Source organism: Myodes glareolus, chromosome 5 (genome assembly GCF_982192425.1).
Source record: "Myodes glareolus chromosome 5, mMyoGla1.1, whole genome shotgun sequence".
NCBI classification, from domain to species: Eukaryota; Metazoa; Chordata; class Mammalia; order Rodentia; family Cricetidae; genus Myodes; species Myodes glareolus.
In genome coordinates, this window is record NC_142030.1 from 29,847,648 (window position 1) to 29,870,038 (window position 22,391).

Sequence of the window (22,391 nt, forward strand, 5' to 3'; positions counted from 1 at the left end):
GGTAATTATCAACAAGTACAGTTTATTAGATTATGATTTCAAGAGCTACACAAAAAAGATCAAGTACAAGAGTTTATATTAAAAATAAAAAATAAAAACCAAAACTCAAGAGGACATCCAATGATAGGAAAGGCTAGTACAAGAGTTTATATTAAAAATAAAAAATAAAAACCAAAACTCAAGAGAACATCCAATGATAGGAAAGGCTAGAGGAAACATAAGAAACAGCTATGCAGGAACTGGGGAAAAGGAATAGCAGTAAATGTGGGTCCCAAGGCAAGAGTCCTCATGGTACACTCATAGCATAGGGTGGATGTCTCATCAATGTTTGTCTGAATCAATCTGGGGTCAACAGAAGGGACTCAACAAAATAGGAAAAGAGCCAGGCACTCAGCATTCAGGAAGCAGAGGAAGGTGGATCTTTGTAAGTTTGAGACCAGTCTGGTCTACATAGCGAGATGCAAGACAGCCACGACTACATAGACTTTACCAAAAGACAGACAGACAGACACACACACAGGAGATGAAAGGGGGGGGGGGGATTAAGAGTTACTACTTTCAGGGATATGACTTTCCTAATTATAAGAGGTTATGTCTTTTAAAGATTATCTATGAAAAAATACTATAATAAATGTGTTATGTCAGCATTCATATATATGAAGAAAAGGGAGAAACCCAACTCTGCATTATATGAATTATTTGACAGTTGACAAATGTCTGTAACTCTAATTCCAAGGGACCAGATGCCTTCTGGCTTCCTCAGGCACCAGGGAGGCAAGTTGTGCCCAGGTAGATATATATGTAGGCCAAATGCTCAAAAACATTCTGCAGTATTTGTGGAAATTCTGCAGTATTGTAGCACTTGTAGGTTTTGAGGTTTCACTAATTAATATGAAAAAAAAAGTACTGTATCAGTAGGAAGGAATTGGTAGTTCATACCAGAGCTCAAGAGGCTGAGGCAGGATCTTCTCAATCTTAAACCTGAGTTCTATCAATAGTAAGCTCTAGGCCTGCCTGGGCTATAGTATACAAGACAACTCTAGCTCCAAAAAGAAAAACAAACACAACAACCAGAGAGTTCTTTATGAAGCGCATTTGACTTTAAAAGCCAACAGAGGTCACCCTATAAAGATACGTTTGTTTGTTTTTTATATGTTTATGAACTCAAAAGAAAATATCACCTGAGTCTTAAGACTAGGAATGTCTAGGCATTCCATTAAGTATTTCATTCCTCTGGAGAGAGCTTTATAGAAACTCAATTCTAAGAGAGCTAAAAACACAAAATTTCTGTTTGGGGAAGGCAGGGACTCACGTAGTAAAGATGGCTCCAAACTCACTGGACAGCCATGGCTGACCTCTATGTCCCAAGTGCTGGGAGTACGAGCATATACAACATAACTAATTAAAATTTCACTTTTAAAAACTGCTATTTATTAAAGTACAAATAAACCTTCAAAAAAAACAAACAAAAAACAGGAAGGGAGGGAGGGAAGAAGGGAGGGGGAATGAGTGGAAGGGGGGCCCACAACTCAGCTGCTAGGTGACTAAAAGCACATTTTAGTTCCTATTTCCAAAGTAATGGTTGTCCTTCATACTTATGAGCAAGAAAACATCTAGATAAGGTCAAAAAAGTTGAAGAGGACAATGGTAACTTCTGAACTATTTTTCTGTGTAAACTTGTCTTACCTCAGTGAAGACATAAACTTTGTAGTTTGTTTATCATCTTTGTAAGTAAAAGACACAACTGCATATGGACAAACATGTCTTGGTCTTTGTCTTAGTTCATCAAAGCCATACTCGTAAAAATAATACTAAAAATAAGAAAGCACAAAATTAACATTTTAGAATAGGCAAGTAGTAAAGAAGATATTTTATTAAAAACATAAGTAACACCTAAGCAGCTCAGGCAGGAAAGAAATTTCCTTGAGCTCATCTACTTCACCGAAACAAACAAATGGTACTTTCTATACATTCTATGTACCAGATACCAAGGTATCCCTTAAGTTTACTTCTGAAGCGATGACAACAGGAATATGCAATTAACTTTCTAATGAAAATACTGTAAAATGGAGTCTAAGCTAGGTCAGCCCAGAGAAGTCAACTTGACCACAAACGTAAAATACTGCCAGGAAGCAGAGGCAGGTGGATCTCTGTGAGTCTAAGGTCAGCATCGTCTACAAGAGCTAGTTTCAGGACAGCTAGGAGGACTGTTATACAGAGAAACCCTGCCTTGAAAAACCAAAAAGTAAAACACTAAGGACAAAATTTCAACCAATATTAAGTATTATTTTCTGCGTTAGTGCAAAGACTATAAAAGTAAAAGTCCAGTTGATCACTTTCTTCCTCACAAGTCTCTGCCCTCTCCTCCAGTCGTCATGCTGGAGTTTTCTGACTGCAGAAAACTGAGAAAGAAGGCCTGAGTCTATAATCAAGTCTTTTTTCCTGATAAATTACTAATTTTAATAACGTTTCAAAATTCTTCCAAAACATTTTTTTTAATCTAAAGCTCATGCTAGAAAACCCAGTTACTAACTATATTTCAAGTCTACCAACAACATATCATCAAAAATAGTGAACTGAGGAAGCTCCTAATGCCTTTCATGAATATAATTTTGGTTAAAACCCCCAGTCATAGGTCTCCACTAAGACACTTCAACAAGAACCAACAGACTATTTTCCACAAATACTGCAGAAAGTTTTTGTTATTATTTGATGTTTTTGAGCATTTGCCTACATATATGTCTGCCTGGGCACCACTTGCCTCCCTGGTGCCTGAGGAAGACAGAAGGCATCTGGTCCCTTGGAATTGGAGTTACAAACATTTGTCAACTGTCAAACAACACATTCAGGTCCTCTGGAAGACTAGCCAATGACCTTTCTGATTTGCCGCCTGTTCAGCCCCAACAAAAATTTTAAAGATTATTTCTAGGTTCACCATATAATACAAGAGAACAATGTCCACAACTAGATATTTTAAACTACCAAGTAAAAACCCTCAGGGCCAATAATGGGTTACATCTTGTTGAGTTGTTGGCCAAAGGGGTACCTACCACAAACCCATCCAAACAACACAGGTTACTGCCAAGTTTACTGGTTACCCTCTACAACCTGATGCTAAGGCCCTACTGCTGAAGACATTATGTCAATTAAACATGCAGAAACTGAGCTGGTACCCAACTACTCATGGTGCTGGAAGGTACACATGACCAGAGCAAATCAATCATCAATATTACTCAGCTATAAACTTTGACCTACAACAGCAATTTGCTTGAAAAATATTTGGTTAATAACATTCGAACCACAATTGCACTAGCACTTGGATTGGATTAGGTACACTCCATGAGATAGAACCCTCTCACTGCCAAGAACCTAAGACTAAGTCATGGGCCCTAGTGGAAAATGTACTACTATTACTCTGCTAAACAAACACATTAATAAAATGATTCCTAATGACATACAGTTATACCCATAAATCAGTGCATCACTCAACCCTCACAAAATAAGCTTCTTGTAGTAGGTGAGAATTTAATTAACAGAGACCTACAACTGGAAAATGTGTGGAGAGAGATACCTTGTAGCACACGGGACTAAATAAAAATGTCTTCATCAAACTCCTCCGCACTCAAGGCTCAGGAATCAATGCAAAGAGGAGGGAGAAAGATTACAAGAGCCAGACACGGTACATGACTCCAAGGAAACAGCATAATCTAGCCAGAACAGTACTGATACACATATGAACTCACCACACCAGACCTACACAAGTTCAAATCATATAAAAATCTCAGCATGAAGGGGAAAAGTAGACACAAAGTACCATCCCTAATTAAGAAGACAGTTGCAAATAATTGAGACCAAGCTGAACCTACATAAGACCCTGTATCAGAAAAGAAAAGAAAAGAAAAGAAAAGAAAAGAAAAGAAAAGAAAAGGAAAGAAAAGGAAAGAGAAAGAGAAAGAGAAAGAGAAAATAGCCTAGTGTAATGGCACACACCTTTAATCCAAGCATTTAGGAGGCAAGGGAGATCCCTCAATGAATGAGGCCGGTGCAGTCTACCTAGTGAGTTTTAAGTCACCAAAGACTACACAGTGAGACCCTGTTTCAAAAAACCCAAAACAAACTTAAACAAAAAGCTGACAACATCAGTGCATAGCTTTAATGCCAGCAGGAGGCAGATCTCTTTGAGTTCAAAGCCAGCCTGAATTACATGAAGAGTTCAGAGATACATATTTGTCTCAAAGATATTTTTTTTGAGATTTTTTTTTTGGGGGGGGGGGTATCTGTAGCTTTGGAGCCTGTCCTGGAGCTAGCTCTTGTAGACCAGGATGGCCTTGAACTCACAGAGATCCACCTGTCTCTGTCTCCCAAGTGCCGGGATTAAAGGCATGCACCACCACCGCTCAGCGAATTTTTTTTTTCTAAGAAAAGCAGAGAACAAAACTTGTATAGTTTTCTGTTTATCTGGTAAAGCTTAAAAATAGTCAAGGAGTTTGGCATTTACTTTGAAAAGCAAATGGTATTTTATTCATCCAATACAATATTTCTAATGAGCCGGGCAGTGGTGGAAGACACCCTTAATCCCAGCACTCGGGAGGCAGTAGCAGGGGGAACTAACTCTGTGAGTTTGAGGCCAGCCTGGTCTACAAAGTGAGTTCCAGGATAGGCTCCAAAGTTACAAAGAAACCCTGTCTCGAAAAAAATAAACAAAAAACAAAAACAAGAAAAGATCTTTCTAGGGTTGTGAAATGCAGGCATTTTAGGATATAATAAGGTGATGCTAGAGAGAGACGGGCCAACAGCTAAAGTGCTTGCTTGATCATGAGGAACAGAGTCTGGATCCTAGGACTGTCTTAACAAGCCAGGTGGATATCCTGTAACTCCAGCTCCGATCTGATCTGTTACCTTTTCCTTCAACACACACACAAATACAGTAATAAATCTTTCACACTGAACTGGATCCAAGTACATACCTGAGTAAGCTCATAGGCTCTGTAGGCCAAAAGGGATGTAATTCTACTGGCATTTTTAGACACATGACATTCATGCTTTGGTGTAGGATCCAAAGCATTTTTATTCAACACGGGCTCCAAGCTTTTTACACTCAGAGGATCATAAATACTCTTTATTTTACCCTAAAATAAAGAAAACATTTTAAGTATGTTTAACCTTATTTTTACTATATACTACCATAACGAGGAAATACAAGCGCTATTCAACTGCTCACCTACTTACATGACCAACATGTTATTCTCTCTCTCTCTCTCTCTCTCTCTCTCTCTCTCTCTCTCTCTTTTTTAATTCTTTTTGGAAACAGTTTAAATTTGTGGTGTGTGTGTACATATGTTTGTGAAAGAGACAGAGAAGGCCAGTGAGACAGTTCAGCAGGTAAAAACACCAAGCCTAATGACCTGAATTTGATTCTCAGGTTCCACAAGGTTGCAGGAAGAACTAACTCCTCAATCCCACAAGTCTTCCTCTGATCTTCATACACATCCTGTGGCTTGTGCACCCCCACATACATTAAATTAGCAGTGAGTCCGAGGCCATCCTGGTCTACAGAATGAGTTCCAGGACAGCCAGGGCTGTTACAGAGAAACCCTGTCTCAAAACATTAAAAAAAAAAAAAAAAAAAATTCTCAAGTATCTTCATATACCACCAAATACAGACTTTTAATTCAAATTCCTAAAGTCATGAGATCACTTAAAACTGAAGTCCAAGTTAAATGCTATCGTTGATATATACAAACAAATATTAAAATTTTAAAATTACCTTCATTATTTTAAAAATAACAACATCTCCCACTGCCCCAACTTCCAAAGGATTAGCCTGTAAGAGATCTGCATATCTACACAGATAGATACCTAACAGAAAGAGAAAAATAATTTGATTAGGTTTTTTTAAATCAAAATATTTAACTAATAATAAAAGGGATAGGAGATATGCCAACTTTTTAAGAGAAATACTAAAAACAGCAAAGAAGGCTGATACTTAAACCAGAGTAAAACAGGAAATTAATCACGTTTTTCAAAATCATTTTGACCAGAATGAAACATTTTAAATCATAATATCTGACCAATGAGAAGTATGCAAAACTCAGGAATGCAGAAATAAAATCAGCATTACATTTCAGAACTTGGTCTCATTATAAACAGTTACTATAGACAGATCACACTGAGAGTTTTAGGTGGCGATTAATAGCAGTTAATAAATGAAAAACAAAAACCAAAAAAGCAAAGTAATTACCCATGGAAGGACTGCCAAGAATGGTTATTTTGGACTGGCCCACTTGCAATCCTTTTTCACATATGCTTTGAACCTAAGTAAATGAAACATTTCAGTTTGAAATCATAACAAGTAAATAATTTGTAAAATTTCAAAAACTAATCTTCCAAACTATACATTACAAAAATTTCACAATTCATTTCAGCTAAATAGTGAGATTTAATGTAAAACTTGCTTAAATTTCTTAGGTAATCCTATCAGAAACTTATCCTTATCTATGCTACTTGTAGCAAATATTCTCACAAACAAAAAGGAAATAAGACACAAAAATAGTTAAATATTTTTAAGATTTATTTTTAATAGTCTTATTTATGAACAATATGTATTTGTCTGTGCAGTGCCCTCAAACACCAGAAAGGGGCAGTGGATTCTCTGGAGCTGGAGTTGCAAGCACTTGTGAGCTGACCAATAAGGGTGCTGGGAATTGATCTCAGGTCCTCTTGAAGAGCAGCAAATACTCTTAAATCTCTGAATCACCTCTCTGGCCCCCAAGTAAAGAGAAAGTTAATCACTACTGTTAATTAAAGGGGGAAAAATGGCTATAAGAATATATATGAAGGGGCTGGAGAGATGACTCAGCTGTTAAGAGCACTGACTGTTCTTTAAAAGGTCCTGAGTTCAATTCCCAGCAACCACATGGTAGGTCATAACCATCTGTAATGAGATCTGGTACCCTTTTCTGACCTGCAGGTGTACATGCAGGCAGAACACTGTATATATAATAAATAAATAAATCTTAATTAAAAAAAAGAATATGTATGAAGCCGGGTGGTGGTGGTGCACGCCTTTAATCGCAGCACTCAGGAGGCAGAGGTAGGCAGATAGATCTCTTTGAGTTCCAGGCCAGCCTGGTCTACAACAGCTAGTTCCAGGATAGGCTCCAAAACTACAAAGAAACCCTGTCTCAAAAAACCAAAAACAATAATAATATTATAAATATATATATATGTGTATGTGTATATATATGTGTGTATATATATATATATACACATACACACACACACACACACACACACATATAGAGAGAGAGAGAGACAGAGAGAGAATTTTGTTTTCCTAAGAGAAAGCATGCTCTAAGGGAAGAAACAGAACTGATCAGAAAAACAATGACTACATTTGAAAAAGAAATTATAAAACATATAATCTGCCCCTCTGAATCATTTCTTCTACTTATATGTCAATAAAAATGTTACGTTACAGTGAACGCCTGTAACCACAAACGACTGACAGCAAGATGCCCCCACGGTCAAGGCCAACCTTATCTACTCAGCAAGACACGGCTCAAAAACAAACAAAAAACCAAAAACAACAAGGCCTGGAAAGAGGACTCTGCTTAAGAGCTCATAGAGAACTCAAATTGAAGTCCCAGCACTCATGTCAGGCAGCTCACTACTGCTTATACAGCTCACTACTCTAACTCTCGCTCCAGGAGAGCCAATACACATCCAAACTCATGTTCACACACCATACACTTTATTAAAAATAAAGATAACTCATAAGGAATAAACAAAGATTAGGTAAGAGGGCTTAGTAGGTAAAGGAATCTACAACCAATATTGACAGCCTGAGTTCAATACTCTCTCTCTCTCATGGAAAAAAGTTACCTCATGCTTATCAAAATGTATTGCTGAATGATTGCGAAACTCATGACTTACAATAGAAACAGAATTATCTCACCTGGTATCGATCAACCATAAGAAATGCGTAAGATTCTGAAAGTTCCTTATCCAATCGACCATCAAACTTCAGCTCTCTTCTCTTTTCTGTAAACTAAAAGAAATTCACCTATAACTACTTAGCGTAATTGTTTCATTAACCTTAAAGAAATTTTTCTAAGAAATCTCAAACCTATCAAAATATAAATCTTTCTTTCAATGCTTTCTGCTATTCAATGTTCAATTCAATTTTATTTCTTTCCATTTTTAATCACATATATAAAATAGTCCAAAGTATCTAATCTAGTACTTACCAATTTTAGCCAATTTTCTATTAAATATTTACTATTCCCCCATCTCCTCAAAGATTATAAATTGATGTCTTATTACCTTTTATTTCTCACTTAACATGGTGTACTAGACATAGCAGGCGGTTGAATTTATTTAAATAGGCACAGTGGCACTAGGAAAGCCCGCACTCTAGAGGCTGAAGCAGGAAGATCCCTTTGAGCTCGAGGCCAGTTTCTGTTTGGTATCCTAACAGTATGCTCTATATTCATCAAGTAATCTAAACTGCTGGGTTTACTTTTAGATTCAAACAGATTATCTACTTAAGCTATAGAATAGCAAGCATTTTGTATTTGTATTCAAGCTACCTCTTCAACCATATACTGTAACTTCAGATAAAATTTCCATACACAATTAAATAATTCCTACTATACCATAAAACCACATTGAACTATCAAAATTTTTTTTTTTGAGAACTAGTAACAGTGCCTTTCAGAAAGATATTCAAAGTTAAATTTTGGTAGCATACTAGCTGGTATAAAACCAAACTTTGCAGTATTTCACATCCATTAGAAAACATTAAATATTAAACATTCTAAAATTCCATTTGTGTGTTATATCAGAATTATACACGCTGGTTTTCCTATATTAAACTCAAAGAACATCTAAGTTGTATGTGAAATTAGGATTCATTGTCAACAGTTGCCCTTAGTATATACTTTTACAATAAGAATTTCTATGGGGAGAGACTTGCCCCTACAATTACTTAGAAAGGATTACCTCAAATTCAAGGCCAACCTGACCACTCTCACCTAGTGTAAGACCCAATCTTTTAAAAGAAATTGTTTGAATCCACAAGAAAAAAAAAATTCACTAAAATTAACATAGCCAACATTTTTAGAAAAAAAGATTATTAACACATTAAATCCTATTATCTTTCAATACTGACATTTAATTAACACATAAAAAAAGGAAAAACTTGTCAATCTACAATTAAGTACTCTTATAGTAAGCTATCTCTATATGGATGACTAAATTTCAGGATTATGCATAACTACACATTAATTTAACACAGCAGATAAACACAGTACAGCAATAAAAGATACACAATTTAGGAGGGGGATATATTTCGGGATAGAGCATTTACTTAGCATGAGTTCAGCTCAGGGGTTTAATTCCTAGCACTACAAAAAAATCATTTAACAAACTTAAAAAAGGATTTCTTCCACAGGCTAATTACATACCTCTTTTTCCAAAAGTTCATTATGTATCAAGCAAGCTCTTCTATAGTTAAAATGTGTTACTGAGGATGGCTCAAGGTAAGATGAATGGAGAATATTTAAAACATCTTCAAATTCTCTAGAGCCTGGAGTTAATGACTGGAAAAGTGCTAAAAATTAAAAAAAAAAGGCATTATTCTATCATAAATGTACATTTTTCTGGTTTTCGTTTTATATCTAATTTCAAATGAACAAAAGGCATCAAAAGTTACTTTATTTTATGATGTGCAAGAGTTATTAAAACTCACTGAAGAAGACCAACTAAACAGTCCAACAGGTGAACAGCACAGACCTGACAACTGAGTTGGGTCCTTAGATTAATCCTCATAAAAAGTTGCCTACCCTCCCCTTGCACACCCATGTGTACATGTGCATACACACACAGACATAAATAATGTTTTTAACTCACTGAAAAAAAATTAAGACTTAACTAAATTAACTAGTTCCTTCAGCAATGAGGATCTGGCTTAACACACAAAAAAAGGTTGCAATTTTATAAGCCTCAAGGATGCTACAAAAGGCAATCTATTGTTAAATTCTCGTGGGAATCTATACATGTACTCAACTTGTCAAATCGTTATTTACACTACACTGAAAAAGTATGTCTAAGACTATGTTAGTTTAACAAATATAAAGATTTATCATAAATGAAAGCCTAAACCCAGCACGAGAGCTCCTGTCTATAATTCCTACACTTGAAAGACAAAGAAAAGAGAATAACCAAAAGTTTGAGGCAGCCTGATCTAGAGAACAAGGTCCAAGCCAGCCAGGACTTAATAGCAAGATCCTGTCTTTAAAAAAAAAAAAAAAAAAAAAAAAAAAGCAAAATCCAATTTTAGATAATGCACCTACAAACTAAAATGGTAGTTCGTATTTAAAAATAAAATTAGTGTAGTATTATTGATAAAAAAATGCAACATTTTTAACTACTAAATATTAAAGTTGAGCTAGGGTTTCTCCGTGTAGCCCTTACTGTTCTGTAGCTTGCCTCTGCCTCCAGAAGGCTGAGATTAAAGGTGTGCACCACCACTTTATCCTAGCTATTTGATGGCTAACTACAGATGAAGTTCAAGGACAGCCTAGGCAACTTAGTGAGACTTGTCTTTCAAACAAAAAGGAAAAAGTAATAGAACATTTGCTTCGTATGTTTCAATAACAGTATTAGAAAACAGATTTGTAAAGTTTTAAAAAACTGAAATACCAGATTTGTCATTGTAGCATATGATATATAACCTAATCAAACAGCCCAGTTTTCTTATTGTAAAATGGAAAACTCCACTTCTAATAACCATTATATGCCAGATACATAATGTAAGGCAGTACAAAAGTACTAAGCAGAACAACGCAGCTGGTGCAAAGTTAACACAATTAAGTTTGTATGCCTTGTGTTTACCACTCTACATTCCATTTAATTTTCTTTTTCCATCTCTGATACAAATTCTCACTTGGGCGGCCTAGGCTAACTTCAAATCCTTTCTTTAGTCTCCCGAGTGCTGAAAATAATAAGCATGTCTCACCACATCTGGTTCAAATTTGTATGCATGCATGAACGTGGGTATGCTCATGCCAAGATGTACATGTATAAGTTATAGAACAACTTTCAGATCGGTTTCCTCCTTTGACTGTGGTAAATCAAGTTACCATACATAGCAAGTGCTTTTACCAGCTACGACAACTCTCTGGCACTGGAATTATAATACTAATCCACTAACCTATTTGGTTTAATAACCAAGCACAGTGGCACACGCCTTTAATCACAGTGTTCAAGATGGGCAGATCTCTGAGTCTGTGGCCACTATGGTCTACAGATTGAGTTCCAGGCCAGCCAGGGCTACATAGTAAGATCCTACCTCAAAATAAAAAAAGCTAACAAATAATAACCTTAAATAAGGCTTAGTAACCTTAAATTTCTAATGTATACATAAAAATTTCATTCAATTAATTTCAAATACCAGATCTATACATATAAACTTTCCACAAATCAAGGCATACTTTTTCACTGTAGAAAGAATTATTCATAGAATAATCTTATTATCTCTAAAAATGAAGTTTCTGATTACAAATTGTCCTAACGATGTGCACTAGGTAAAAGCCAATGTATACCTACTTTAAGACAACATAGCAAACATCCTGAGAAATTAAACATGGTTACAATAATAGAACCATGGGGAAAAAAAAAGCGGCTGTTGAGATGGCTTAGCTGTCTGTGCAGGTCTAATAACCTGAGCTTGGGTCCCTAAAAGCCAGATCCTGTAAAGTCACAAAATAACAGGCAGAGACAGAACTGTTCCCAGGAAGCTCACAGCCAGCTAGCCTGTAGAAACAAGAGGATGAAAACGGAGAGAAAAGACTAACTATAAGCTATATATATATATAAAGGGGGGTTTAAACAGAGTAAAAACTACTGAAAGTATCCTGCAATCAAATTTGTACATGTATCCAGTCTAAAATGTCACCTCCGTGAGAACGCACAATACACTTGATTTGCTTATCTTTCCCATGTTCGTAAGTAGAAGTATGATTAGTGCCAAGTCAATTTCATGGTTAAAATAGACAGTACTTTTTTTTAAAGTTTATATAAAAAAAATTTTTCGCTGAAGCATAGATCACAAGAAGCTGCTCCCCCAAGACGCACTAAGTGAATGAATATGCTACACTCAAAACATTATCCTCTCACATCAAGATGACTTAGAACAGATAGTAACAGGCCCACATAACCCACTTATTACAATTCCAATCCCAGTAACACTTGATGGTAGGGAAGGGGTGTGTGCTTTTGAAAAACAGAAGTGATTTACTATTTAGACCTAGGCTTACACTATATGAATTTACTTCCATATCAGAATATCAATAAAATTCAGTTACAAAGTAGACCCTGTCACAACAAAAACAGGACAGAATTGCAGAAATCAGGAAGATTTGTCAATCACAACATTGACTGTGCTTCTGTTCTCAGAGTAGCAACAAAAGTTTTATGACAAATACAAGCTCCAACTACCAAAATGTTTGTTTTAAATGAAGATTTAGTGATAAAGCACTTCTAGCAAGCACAAAATTGGGTTCAATTCCAAGAACTAAACAAAATAAAAATTAAGAAAGCAGAAGGCTCTTGCTAGTTTGGCAGAGTAAAACACAACTATAATCCCAGCATTCAAAAGGCTGAAACTGAATGAATACAAATTCAAGGTCATTCTAGGCTCTGTACAGAATACCACACCAGTCAGTGACATATACTGAGAGAAAACCCTATCTCAAAAGAAATTAACAAAAAAATTCACTCATACATAAACACTATCTTAAAACAAAATGCAAGTACAGAAAAGAGAAATAGATGTTTAAATTTGTTTTATAGGAATGGTGGATGATTCAACATTTTTGTTACGCTACCTCCTGCTAAAGAAATTTTAAAGTTTACACAGAAATTACTTTCCTTAAACTGAAAACACTACTTCCAACCAATCTAATCATGAACAAATACTAGTCAAACACTGGGCTGGCAAAACAGCACAGTGGTTAAGAGCACTTACTGATCTTGCAAGAAACATTTAAGTTAGATTCCCAACACCAACACCCACGTCTGGAACTCTAGCTCCAGGGCATTTGATGCTTTTGGTCTTCAAGGGCACCTGTAATCATCTGCATATACCACATCTCTCCATACACACACACACACACACACACAAAATTACAGAGACACATACAAATATGTCCAACATAAGTTACATAAATTAACTCTTTGTAAAGTACTAAACATTTCCAATTTAATCCAATGCAATGTCCTATACAGTCATGTCAAGAGTAACTAAAAGAGTCGAGCAGTGGTGATGCACAACTTTTTTAATCCCAGCACTGGGACAGCAGAGGCAGGCAGATCTCTTGTATGGTTGAGGACAGCCTGGTCTACAGAGTGAGTTTCAGGACAGGCTCCAAAGCTACACAGAGAAACCTTGTCTCAGAAAACAAAGAGGAACTACAACACCTGCTAATGGGGGGAAATAAATCTTACAAATGGAATAATAGAAATAATTGTATTACTTCAGGTCTAACAATAAATACCTGTATCCTAAGCATTTCACATCAAACAGATTCACTAGTTAGGCCACAACTATTATTTCTGATTTTTTTCCCAAAATTATATGCATAAAATAAAATTACACCATCTACTTTTAAAAGATTTCAAGTCCAATTGCTGGTAATGGCAGTTTAGAAATTTATTAAGTTTACCCTTTGCACATTCCCTGGTGATCTGTTTTATATCTTAAAGTATCTAACTGGGAACCATCCACCTCACTTAGTAAAGTCACTATCCAACATACTACTTCCTGGATTCTGACAGCTACTGAGTCTTATCACTAGGTCAACACTTTTAGATTCTGAAACCTTTATATGCATAATCTCAGTTATCAGAATCACAAATACGTGAGCAGTGGTGGCGCACACTTTCAATCCCAGCACTTGGAGTGCAGAGGCAAGAGTTTGAGGCCAAACTGGTCTATAGAGCAAGTTCCAGGACAGCCAGGCTGTTTGTTCAAAGAAAAACCTTGTCTCGAAAAAAAGAAAAAACCCACCAATACAATATGCCTCTTTCTCAAAACTGAAACAAGCAACAAAACAAACTAACCTGAGACAGGTAACAGTTATGGTCACCCCAAAGCCACAAAATTAATGGATAACTAGGTAGGTGGGACTCAAATTCAGGTTCTCTGGCTCTAAGATTATGTGTAGATATGAGCTACACAATCAGATAAAAAAAAAATTGTATCCTTATTTTGCACACCAGAAAATCATGAGACATGTGTACACAGGAAATAAACTATTTAAAAAAAGAGAAACTGACTTTTAACACGTTCTCCACCCCATCTTTCTTTGAAGGCCTTTAAGTGTATGGGTATTTTGCCTCCATTTATTGTCTGTGCACCACAGCATACCTAGTACCCTAGACCAAAAGAAGGTATGGAGTTACAATCATTTTGAGCTGCCATGTAGGTGCTGGGAACTGAACTCTGGTCAGGTGGAAGAACAGCAAGTACTCTTAACTGCTAGGCCATCTCTTCAGCTCCTTCTTCCAAGTCCCTTAGTTTTTTTCTAATTTTATTTTTGCAGAAAAGAATGGGCCAAAAGGCATCACTAATACTTGTGGATGACAAAAGTGAAAAGGATGTGAGGAATGGAAACACCTGTTGTAAGTCTAGTACTAGGGAGGTGGAGAAAGAAGGATCAGGAGTTCAAAGACAACCCAGGCTATTTCAGACACTGTCTCAAAAACAAAACAAAAAGTTAATAACAGATGCAACCTAAGTTTTTTTCCACATATTAAAAAAATACAAAATTTTGCTTAAATCCTTAAAAATCTATCAAAAAGATGGGTGAGTGAACTATCAGTTTCCCTACTGACAAACTAGTTACAGATATAATCAACAAGATCAAACACACATCTAGAAGGACATTTAGAGATAATTCAGATAAGAGAAAAACAGATAGGTACTAAAGAATCAGAACCAGAACCAAATGTAGTGTTGACTATCTGTGAATCCAAAGGCTAAGGAAAGAGAATGATACAAGTTTAAGTCCAACCTGGGATACATAGTGAATTCAAGGTCAGTTTGATCTATATAGTTAAGACTACGTCTCAAAAAAGTAGGTTAAAAAAAAAAACAAAAATCAGAACTAGAATTCTACAATTTTCTTTGTTTTTTTTTGAGACAGGGTTTCTCTGTGGTTTTGGAGCCTGTCCTGGAACTAGCTCTTGTAGGCCAGGCTGGCCTCAAACTCACAGAGATCCACTTGCCTCTGCATCCCGAGTGCTGGGATTAAAGGCTTGTGCCACCATCGCTATTCCCAGATATAGCATTGCAATCCCCGCCCCCCCTCAACTTTCTTAGGTCAGGTATGTAACACATACCTGTAATTACAGAACAGCTGAGGCAGAATTGAGTTTTTAGTCAGCCTAGACCACATAAAAATAACCTTGTTTCAAAGAAAAAAATAAAATCAAACATCACAGTCAAGATCTGTGTGCCTGGCAGCACAGGCCTATAATCGCAACTACTCAGGGTCTGAAGTACAATGACACCAAATTCTTGGCCACCCTGGGTTACAGTGATTTCAGGACTAGCTTGAGCATCTTAAGTGAGACACTAGCTCAAGATCAAAAGATAATGATAGAAGTCAATGGTTAAGTGCCCACCAAGCATAGATGAAGCCTTCCCTGGGTTCCTTCCCTACTGCCACACCCACAAAACAGCAAAGAATAGCAACTTTGTTCTTCAAAGAACATTTTCCTCAGTTTGACCAATTGATTTTGTGCCAGTATGACCTCCTTGTATTATATATACACGTATGCTAAACTTTAGGGAACATGGGACATTGCTATCAAAACATAGAATCAAAGTTTTCTGACTTAAAAGTAATTATAAATTATAACTACAGCAGCCAATGGAAGGAACATCAATGTATCTCAGCAGAGCATTTTTCTGGCATGCAAAAAGTCATGAATTCCATCCCCAAATCACAAGAACACAAAAGATTCCTGGTGCATGTGGTGGCATATATCTATAATCCCAGCATTTAGGAGGCTGGGATGGAGCACCAAGCTAGAGGCGAGTCCATAGAAGTGTGCTGCTGTCGGCTCTGGTCATTTGGCAATGAGTGACTATTATAAGCAGAGAATAAATGGCATTTATTACTCCCTCCAAGATCTAGCAACACTGGATAAGAAGGGACACCAAGAATGTACAAGTTAGTAAAGGGCGGCACTTAAGTCAACCCTTGTGATTACCTATGCATGACCTATACAAGACAAAGAAAGGATGCTAGAGTTCCATTCCTCTCTGAGGATGTATACTCTTAATGGTTGATAGGGTGGGAGATAATTCTAAACCATGTGTTTGCCATCAGATCTCCTGCCATGTGGGTGCTTGGAACCAAACTAAACCACTGTCCAGGAAGAGCAGCCAGTGGTCTTACAGCCCTTCCACTTGCTTACCCCCTTTCCAGCTAGCACCCATCTCAACACTGGCGAGGGGGGAGAAGGGGGAGGTGAGAGGCTTAGGGTTGTTCACAGCACAGGCATCTTACCCAGTCTACAAATGGTACAGACATACAAAATATCAATACACATGTAATTTTTAAAAATAAAATGTTTAAAGGGACACAAAAAAGGGTAATGGGATTATGACATTATGTACATGTATAAAAATATCATAATGAAACCCATAAGCCATTATTGTATATAATATATGCTAATAAAGTTGAAAATTGCCAGCAGTGGTGGTGCATACCTTCAATTCTAGCACTTGGAGGATAAGAGATCTCTGAGTTTGAGGCCAAACTTGTCTTTCTACAGAGCCAAGTTCCAGGATAGCCAGGGCCACAGAGAGAAATCCTATCTAGAAAGAAAAGGGAAAGGGGAAGCCAGCCTGAGCTACAAGAGGAAAAAGGAAATAATCAGCAAGGCAACTAGTGCTCAATGGTGGTATGTGATTATGAGCCAAGGCTGGATTCTACTGGTCCTAACTACTATCATATACTGTGTCTTCATTTGTTCACACATGATTTGGGTTTTTTGTTTTGTTTGTTTGGTTTTTTTTTTTTTTTTTTTTTTTTTTGGGACAAGGTTTCTCTGTAGCTTTGGGAACTCAGAGATCCGCCTGCCTCTGCCTTCCAAGTGCTGATTAAAGGCGTGCGCCACCACCACTCCTGGCCAGAACTAATTTGTAAATGGCTATTCTATCTAAAAAAAAATTACTCATGTTTTAAAAATGTGTTTCATTTCTACATCAATGCTGAATGAACATAGTTACAAATACACTGGCATAAGTCAACATGAGCCAGCAAATTAAATTTCTTTCTCAGGTTTACTTCTATGTAAATAAAATCATTCTTTTCAAAATCCAGTTATCCATATTCAATACTAAAACACCACAGCTCAAAAAGACAACTACAGAGCCAGGTCCAATTCATGCAAATGGGGAATTGGAGGCAGGAAGTAAATCCAGCCTGGGCTATATTAAAACCTGGTCTTTAAAAAAAAAAAGTGACTGCAAATTTTGTTACAAAAGATGGACATCTTTTAGAAATTGAACTTTGGAGAGAACTACTGTCAAATTCAATTATTAATTTTAATTTACTTTTGATGACATACTAGATGTAGAATAAAACATGGCAATGCAAATGTAGGCCAATGCAATTTTCATAGTATTCTATACTACAGAAAACAGCCCAACCAATAAATACACACCACACATCAAAATCAGTAAAATATAGGTAGTCATCCCTTGGACTCCCTCCCATTCTTGGGAGTTCTCACAATTTAATAAATCTCTATCTGCTCTGAAAAAAAAATTAGTATTTTATAAAATACTAAACTTTTCAGAACATATAATCCCCCAGTGTATTTAATCTCAAATTCTCCCAAGGTTGAATATATGCTATTCTAATTTCACTGGTTTCTCATACAGCTGATCAAAAGCTAACTTCAATTCTAAATTATAATGCCATTGGTAGCAACACAAGCCATAAACTCAACACTAAAAAGGCTAAGATAGCAGTATCAAGTTTGAGTTTGAGGGCAGCCTGAGCTACATAGGGAGCTCCTGCCTCAAAGAGGGATGCGTGAGGGGGATTCTCTTCTTTCTCTGACTGTGGATGTACAAATGTGATCAACTGCCAGGCTTTTGCTGTTAGGACATGATGGACTATTCTCTGAAACTGTGAGCCAAAATAAACCCCGCCTATTAAGAATAACCTTGCTACACAGAGTAGTTCCAGATAGTCTATACATGCTCAAATTCCATCCCCACCATTTACCAATTGACAAGTTATTTCTTAGTACTTCAGTTTTTTTCCATAAAATGAACATAATGCCTACCACAAAGAATTCTTGAGAATGTTATTATATTCAAAGTTTAGAGCAAGTATTAAGTTGCTATCAAGTATTATATTGCCTGCTAGTAGTATTAAGCCTCTAAAATGGCCGTATTTAGATACTATTATGGTCAAGGAAAGATCAAGTAAACGTTTAAGAGCTGGACAAGTCACTATAGGTATGAAATCACAGCACTTAGGGCACTTGAGGCAAAAGAATGCCAGATGGGCTGTGCAGCAAGATGTCTCTGTTATAACTTTAAAAGTCAACAAATTATACTTAATAGTATTTACTTTTAAGATTTTTTTTAAATTAACACCCTAACTTTAAATTTCACCAGAAAGCAGTCAAGTCTATAAGAATATGAATGCAACAAAACTTGATGCTGAAAATTTCAAGACCTATCTGTAAAAAAAATTTAATCTAGGAAGTCAGACGACCACTAGTACACCAAACATAATTTTCAAATCTTCCAATTAACTATGTTCGAAAGAACATACTGTTTGTTTTTTCCTTTTTTTCAATAACTTGTTCTCTATTGCTCACTATAAACCTATTATGTGATAAAAAAAAAAAAGAAACAGGCATGGGTGTGGTGATGCTCGCCTTTAATCCCAGCACCTGGGAGGCAGAGGCAAGTAGGTCTCTGAGTTCCTGGCCAGCAAGGACTACATAAGAGACCCGGTCACGAAACGAAGAAGAAAAAAAAAAAGAAAAAGAAACACTCTTATAATCATTCTAAAGTGATAAACTATGTTTTCCTACTAAAAATTTGAAATTCCAAAACTAACTTCTTCCAACTTAGGATAAAATCCGAGATGGTAAGATAGTTGTCGAAAGCTATCCATTAAGAGCTAGAACATAATTTCTATCACCTGTAATTTCCACTAGTAGGGAGGCTTAGGCAGGAGCATTTCAAGCTTAAGGCCTGGAACAAGTTAAAGAGAGCCTATCTCTATTTTTGGTTGTTTTTTTTTTTTTAAGTTTTGATTTAGTCCTACCATATACTGTTTGAACAACTATGGCCTGTTGTGTACAGTTATATGTTAAGATTTTCAGTAAACATGAAAAGTCTACCATGCCTTAACTACAGCCTCCCTTACAGATGAGCATAAAACTGTATCCCTAAGCAAAATGGAAAATAGAAGCATTTCCCCCAAGGAATATATCAGACTCCACGGTGAAAGCAGCAGGGCTTATATTCCCTAATTCCCCATGCCACTTTCAGTATTTTCAAGTGCAGGCAGAGCAACTTCTGGATTTGGCTTATGCAATATAAGAAACACATGCCACCTTGCCATGCTTCAACTAAATCCTAAGGCTAAACCAACTAAAACGGAGGGGTTTTTTTGTTGTTTTGTTTTTAAGGTGGTTTGTTCTTATCCTTGGTCATTTAAAATCTAAAGGAGATGTCAAGAAAGCTTGATATAGGTTGAAAAACGTAAAAAAAAAACACCCTATTTTCATAATCAGATCCTATATGAAAGAACTTCCAACCTATTCCGACAACTATTGGGTGTGAGTAACTTTTCTCGGTTTAACACAATCATGCACACTTACACTACACCAAGAAAATTCACTATCTTGCCCTACATCCTTAAGTATATTACCTCATTTAAGAATATTTCTAGAAACATTCCTCAAATTAGGTAGGCAAAGGTCAATTTCTTCCTCCTCTGCGTTTCTCATGCTATTTCCTTGGCTTTGTCATCTAAAAAGAAAGGAATTTTCTTTGTATTTTTATAATCTCAGTTGTGCAAATAGAGCTGGTTACCCAGGTGCATGTTGTTTGAAGCCTAAATCTTTCCAGGTCCACCAGGTCCAAATGGAAAAAAGACAAAGGGGGGGAGAGAGAATGCAGGTTTGGGAAATAAGCCATTAAAAAAAAAAAAAAAAACTGTAACACGAAGGCAAGGGAAAATTTAAACCAAATCCAGAAAATTCCAAAAACCTACTCTAACAAAAAAGTGTTGTACGTTTTACAATATGGTACTGGGCACTGAGATTTCAAAAAGTAAATTAATGTACCTGTTCCTATATTGATTTTAAAAACTAGAGTATTCTTTGTAGAAATCTGAAGTTCAAGGTAAGTTGGAGATTCTTGGTCATACTCTAACTTCTCATTTTCCTCCACAGGGAAATTAATGCACCAAGAACCTACCTTCCCATCCTTTTCAAGTACAAAAGCCAAAGTTAAGTTTGGAGTTAAACATGAGACCCCTACATAATCTAAGCCTTTAAAAAAAACTACATGGAAATGAAGTGTGATGGAAAACTGGGCATGGAGCTCATATCCTAACGGAGATTTCCTAAGTAAGAGAAGACGCTGGCATCGAGCACATTTCAAGTAGACACAGGGCTGAAGAATTTCCACAGTGAGAAACACTTGTCCTCAGAACGTAATGGCCTTGGGGAGAGCCTCAGAATCCATGGCCACCGGCTACTTCCACAAGCGGACTTCTCAGAAGCATCTTTAGGAGGCCACATCAGCTTCTCTGCCTTCGGGGGGTCGGGAAGGAGGGGCGCCGAGCACCGTCTTCCCTCTCCGGGAGCTGCAGCCTTATGGACGCGCTTCAAACCTGAGCTCCTTCCAGCTTGCACGGGGAGAGGGGGAGCGGCGGAGCGTGCTTGCACCCTCGCCTCTCGCACCGGCGCCGGAGTGCGTGTTTACGTGTGTCGGGTGGGTATGGGAGAGGAGACAGAGAGGTACTAGTGAGAAGATGAAGGGGGAGAAGAGAGAGAGAGAGAGAGAGGGGTCGGGGATCGGGGAGGAGGGGAGGCACCACCTTTCTTTTCTCTGCTCTTCCTGGGGATCTGAAAACTCCGCCTAAGGGGCCTTTCCGGCTCTTCGGCGCCTTTGGGGACAGCGGCCGCGGCCGCCTCGGAAGCGTGCTGAGGCTGCTCGTTGCAGTGGCTCCGGGCGGTCTCCTCTGGCCCCGCACCGCCGCCGCCGCCGAGCTCCGCGGCGGAGAAGAAGCTGCCGCCGCCATCTTGTGGCGAGGACTCCGGCTCCGGAAGCGCTGGCTTCATCCCGTCGTCTCCGCCGCCGCCGCAGCCTCCCCAGCTCCCATCCGTCGAAGAGGCCTCGGTCTCCGCAGCAGTCGCCATGGCGCGGGCGTGAGCAGCTCCGGGAAGCTTCCGCCCACAAGGTCGACGGGCGTGCGGGGGGAAAAGGACGGCGGGGCTGGCCCGCCGCCGGATTCTCCCCTGCCCGCCCCCGGGGCCGCGCTCGCCCGCACAGACGCCTCCCGAACGTCAAGGCGGCCCCAGCGCGCCGTTCACCCCCGTCCGAGAGCCGCTCCCCACCCAGGCGGCTTCCCCCACAGGCCCCGGCCACCAACGTGCACGCGTCGGGCCCGGGAGGGGGCGGAGCCTTGGCGGGCCCGCTCCGCCAATGGGAACGCAACGCCCGCCTTCGCGAATGCGGAGAGACTTGCGGTGGGCGGGGCCTTGCGACGCCGAGCCCGCCAAAAGGGGCGAGCGCCACGCCCGGAGAGAACGTCGACGCCCGTCGCCTCGGGCTGTGGGCAAGGGCCGTGCGGCGCTCTACGGATTCCTGAGCCCCGGCGCGGTCCGGACCACGTTGGAGGAGGCCAACCCAGCGGGATCTTCCAGACACTTGGCGTGGCCTCTTTCCGGCAAGGCCGCCTTCTCGCCTCCTGAGTTCTGTGGGCCGAAAGGGGTGGATAATTGGCTGCTCCCGGTTTTGTGACTCAGTTTAGCACTGGATGCTCGTACAAAGGCTCACGGTTCGATTCCCAACAATCACATGGCGACTGACAACCTGCCGTTAACTCCATTTCGGGGGATTCCTGCCCTGCCTGGCCTCTGTGGGCACCGGGCATATTTGTGGTAATCTGTCCTGCATCAGACAAAACACATACACACGTAAAGTCTATAAGATAAATAATAAAATACGCATTAGCGCCAAGAAGAAAATGGCCTCCAGGGATAGGCTAAAGAAGGATGGTTTCTATAACCGTCTATTCCCTCCAGACCGTGTGCCTTCCAGGAGATCATGT

The 22,391-nt window shown here is 38.5% G+C and overlaps 1 protein-coding gene across 5 annotated transcripts in view; it reads right to left on the bottom strand.

Annotated features, from left to right (window-relative positions):
• The window catches only part of Tasor (transcription activation suppressor), a 49,009-nt gene extending 27,376 nt beyond the window's left edge, over positions 1 to 21,633 (bottom strand). For 2 of the 5 annotated variants that reach the window (XM_048421045.3, XM_048421048.3), the window contains exons 1-7: positions 21,156 to 21,633; positions 9,468 to 9,613; positions 7,958 to 8,050; positions 6,242 to 6,314; positions 5,768 to 5,859; positions 4,968 to 5,129; positions 1,687 to 1,811 (exon numbers count right to left, since the gene is read on the bottom strand). In XM_048421045.3, the coding sequence (XP_048277002.2) occupies positions 1,687 to 1,811; positions 4,968 to 5,129; positions 5,768 to 5,859; positions 6,242 to 6,314; positions 7,958 to 8,050; positions 9,468 to 9,613; positions 21,156 to 21,477 (1,013 nt within the window). In that variant the 5' untranslated portion in view covers positions 21,478 to 21,633. Of the gene's footprint in view, positions 1 to 1,686; positions 1,812 to 4,967; positions 5,130 to 5,767; positions 5,860 to 6,241; positions 6,315 to 7,957; positions 8,051 to 9,467; positions 9,614 to 16,783; positions 16,805 to 21,155 lie in introns of those variants that run through there. The other 3 variants (XM_048421044.3, XM_048421047.3, XM_085687788.2) reach the window with 2 other exon arrangements.
• Between the last annotated feature and the right edge of the window lie 758 nt (positions 21,634 to 22,391).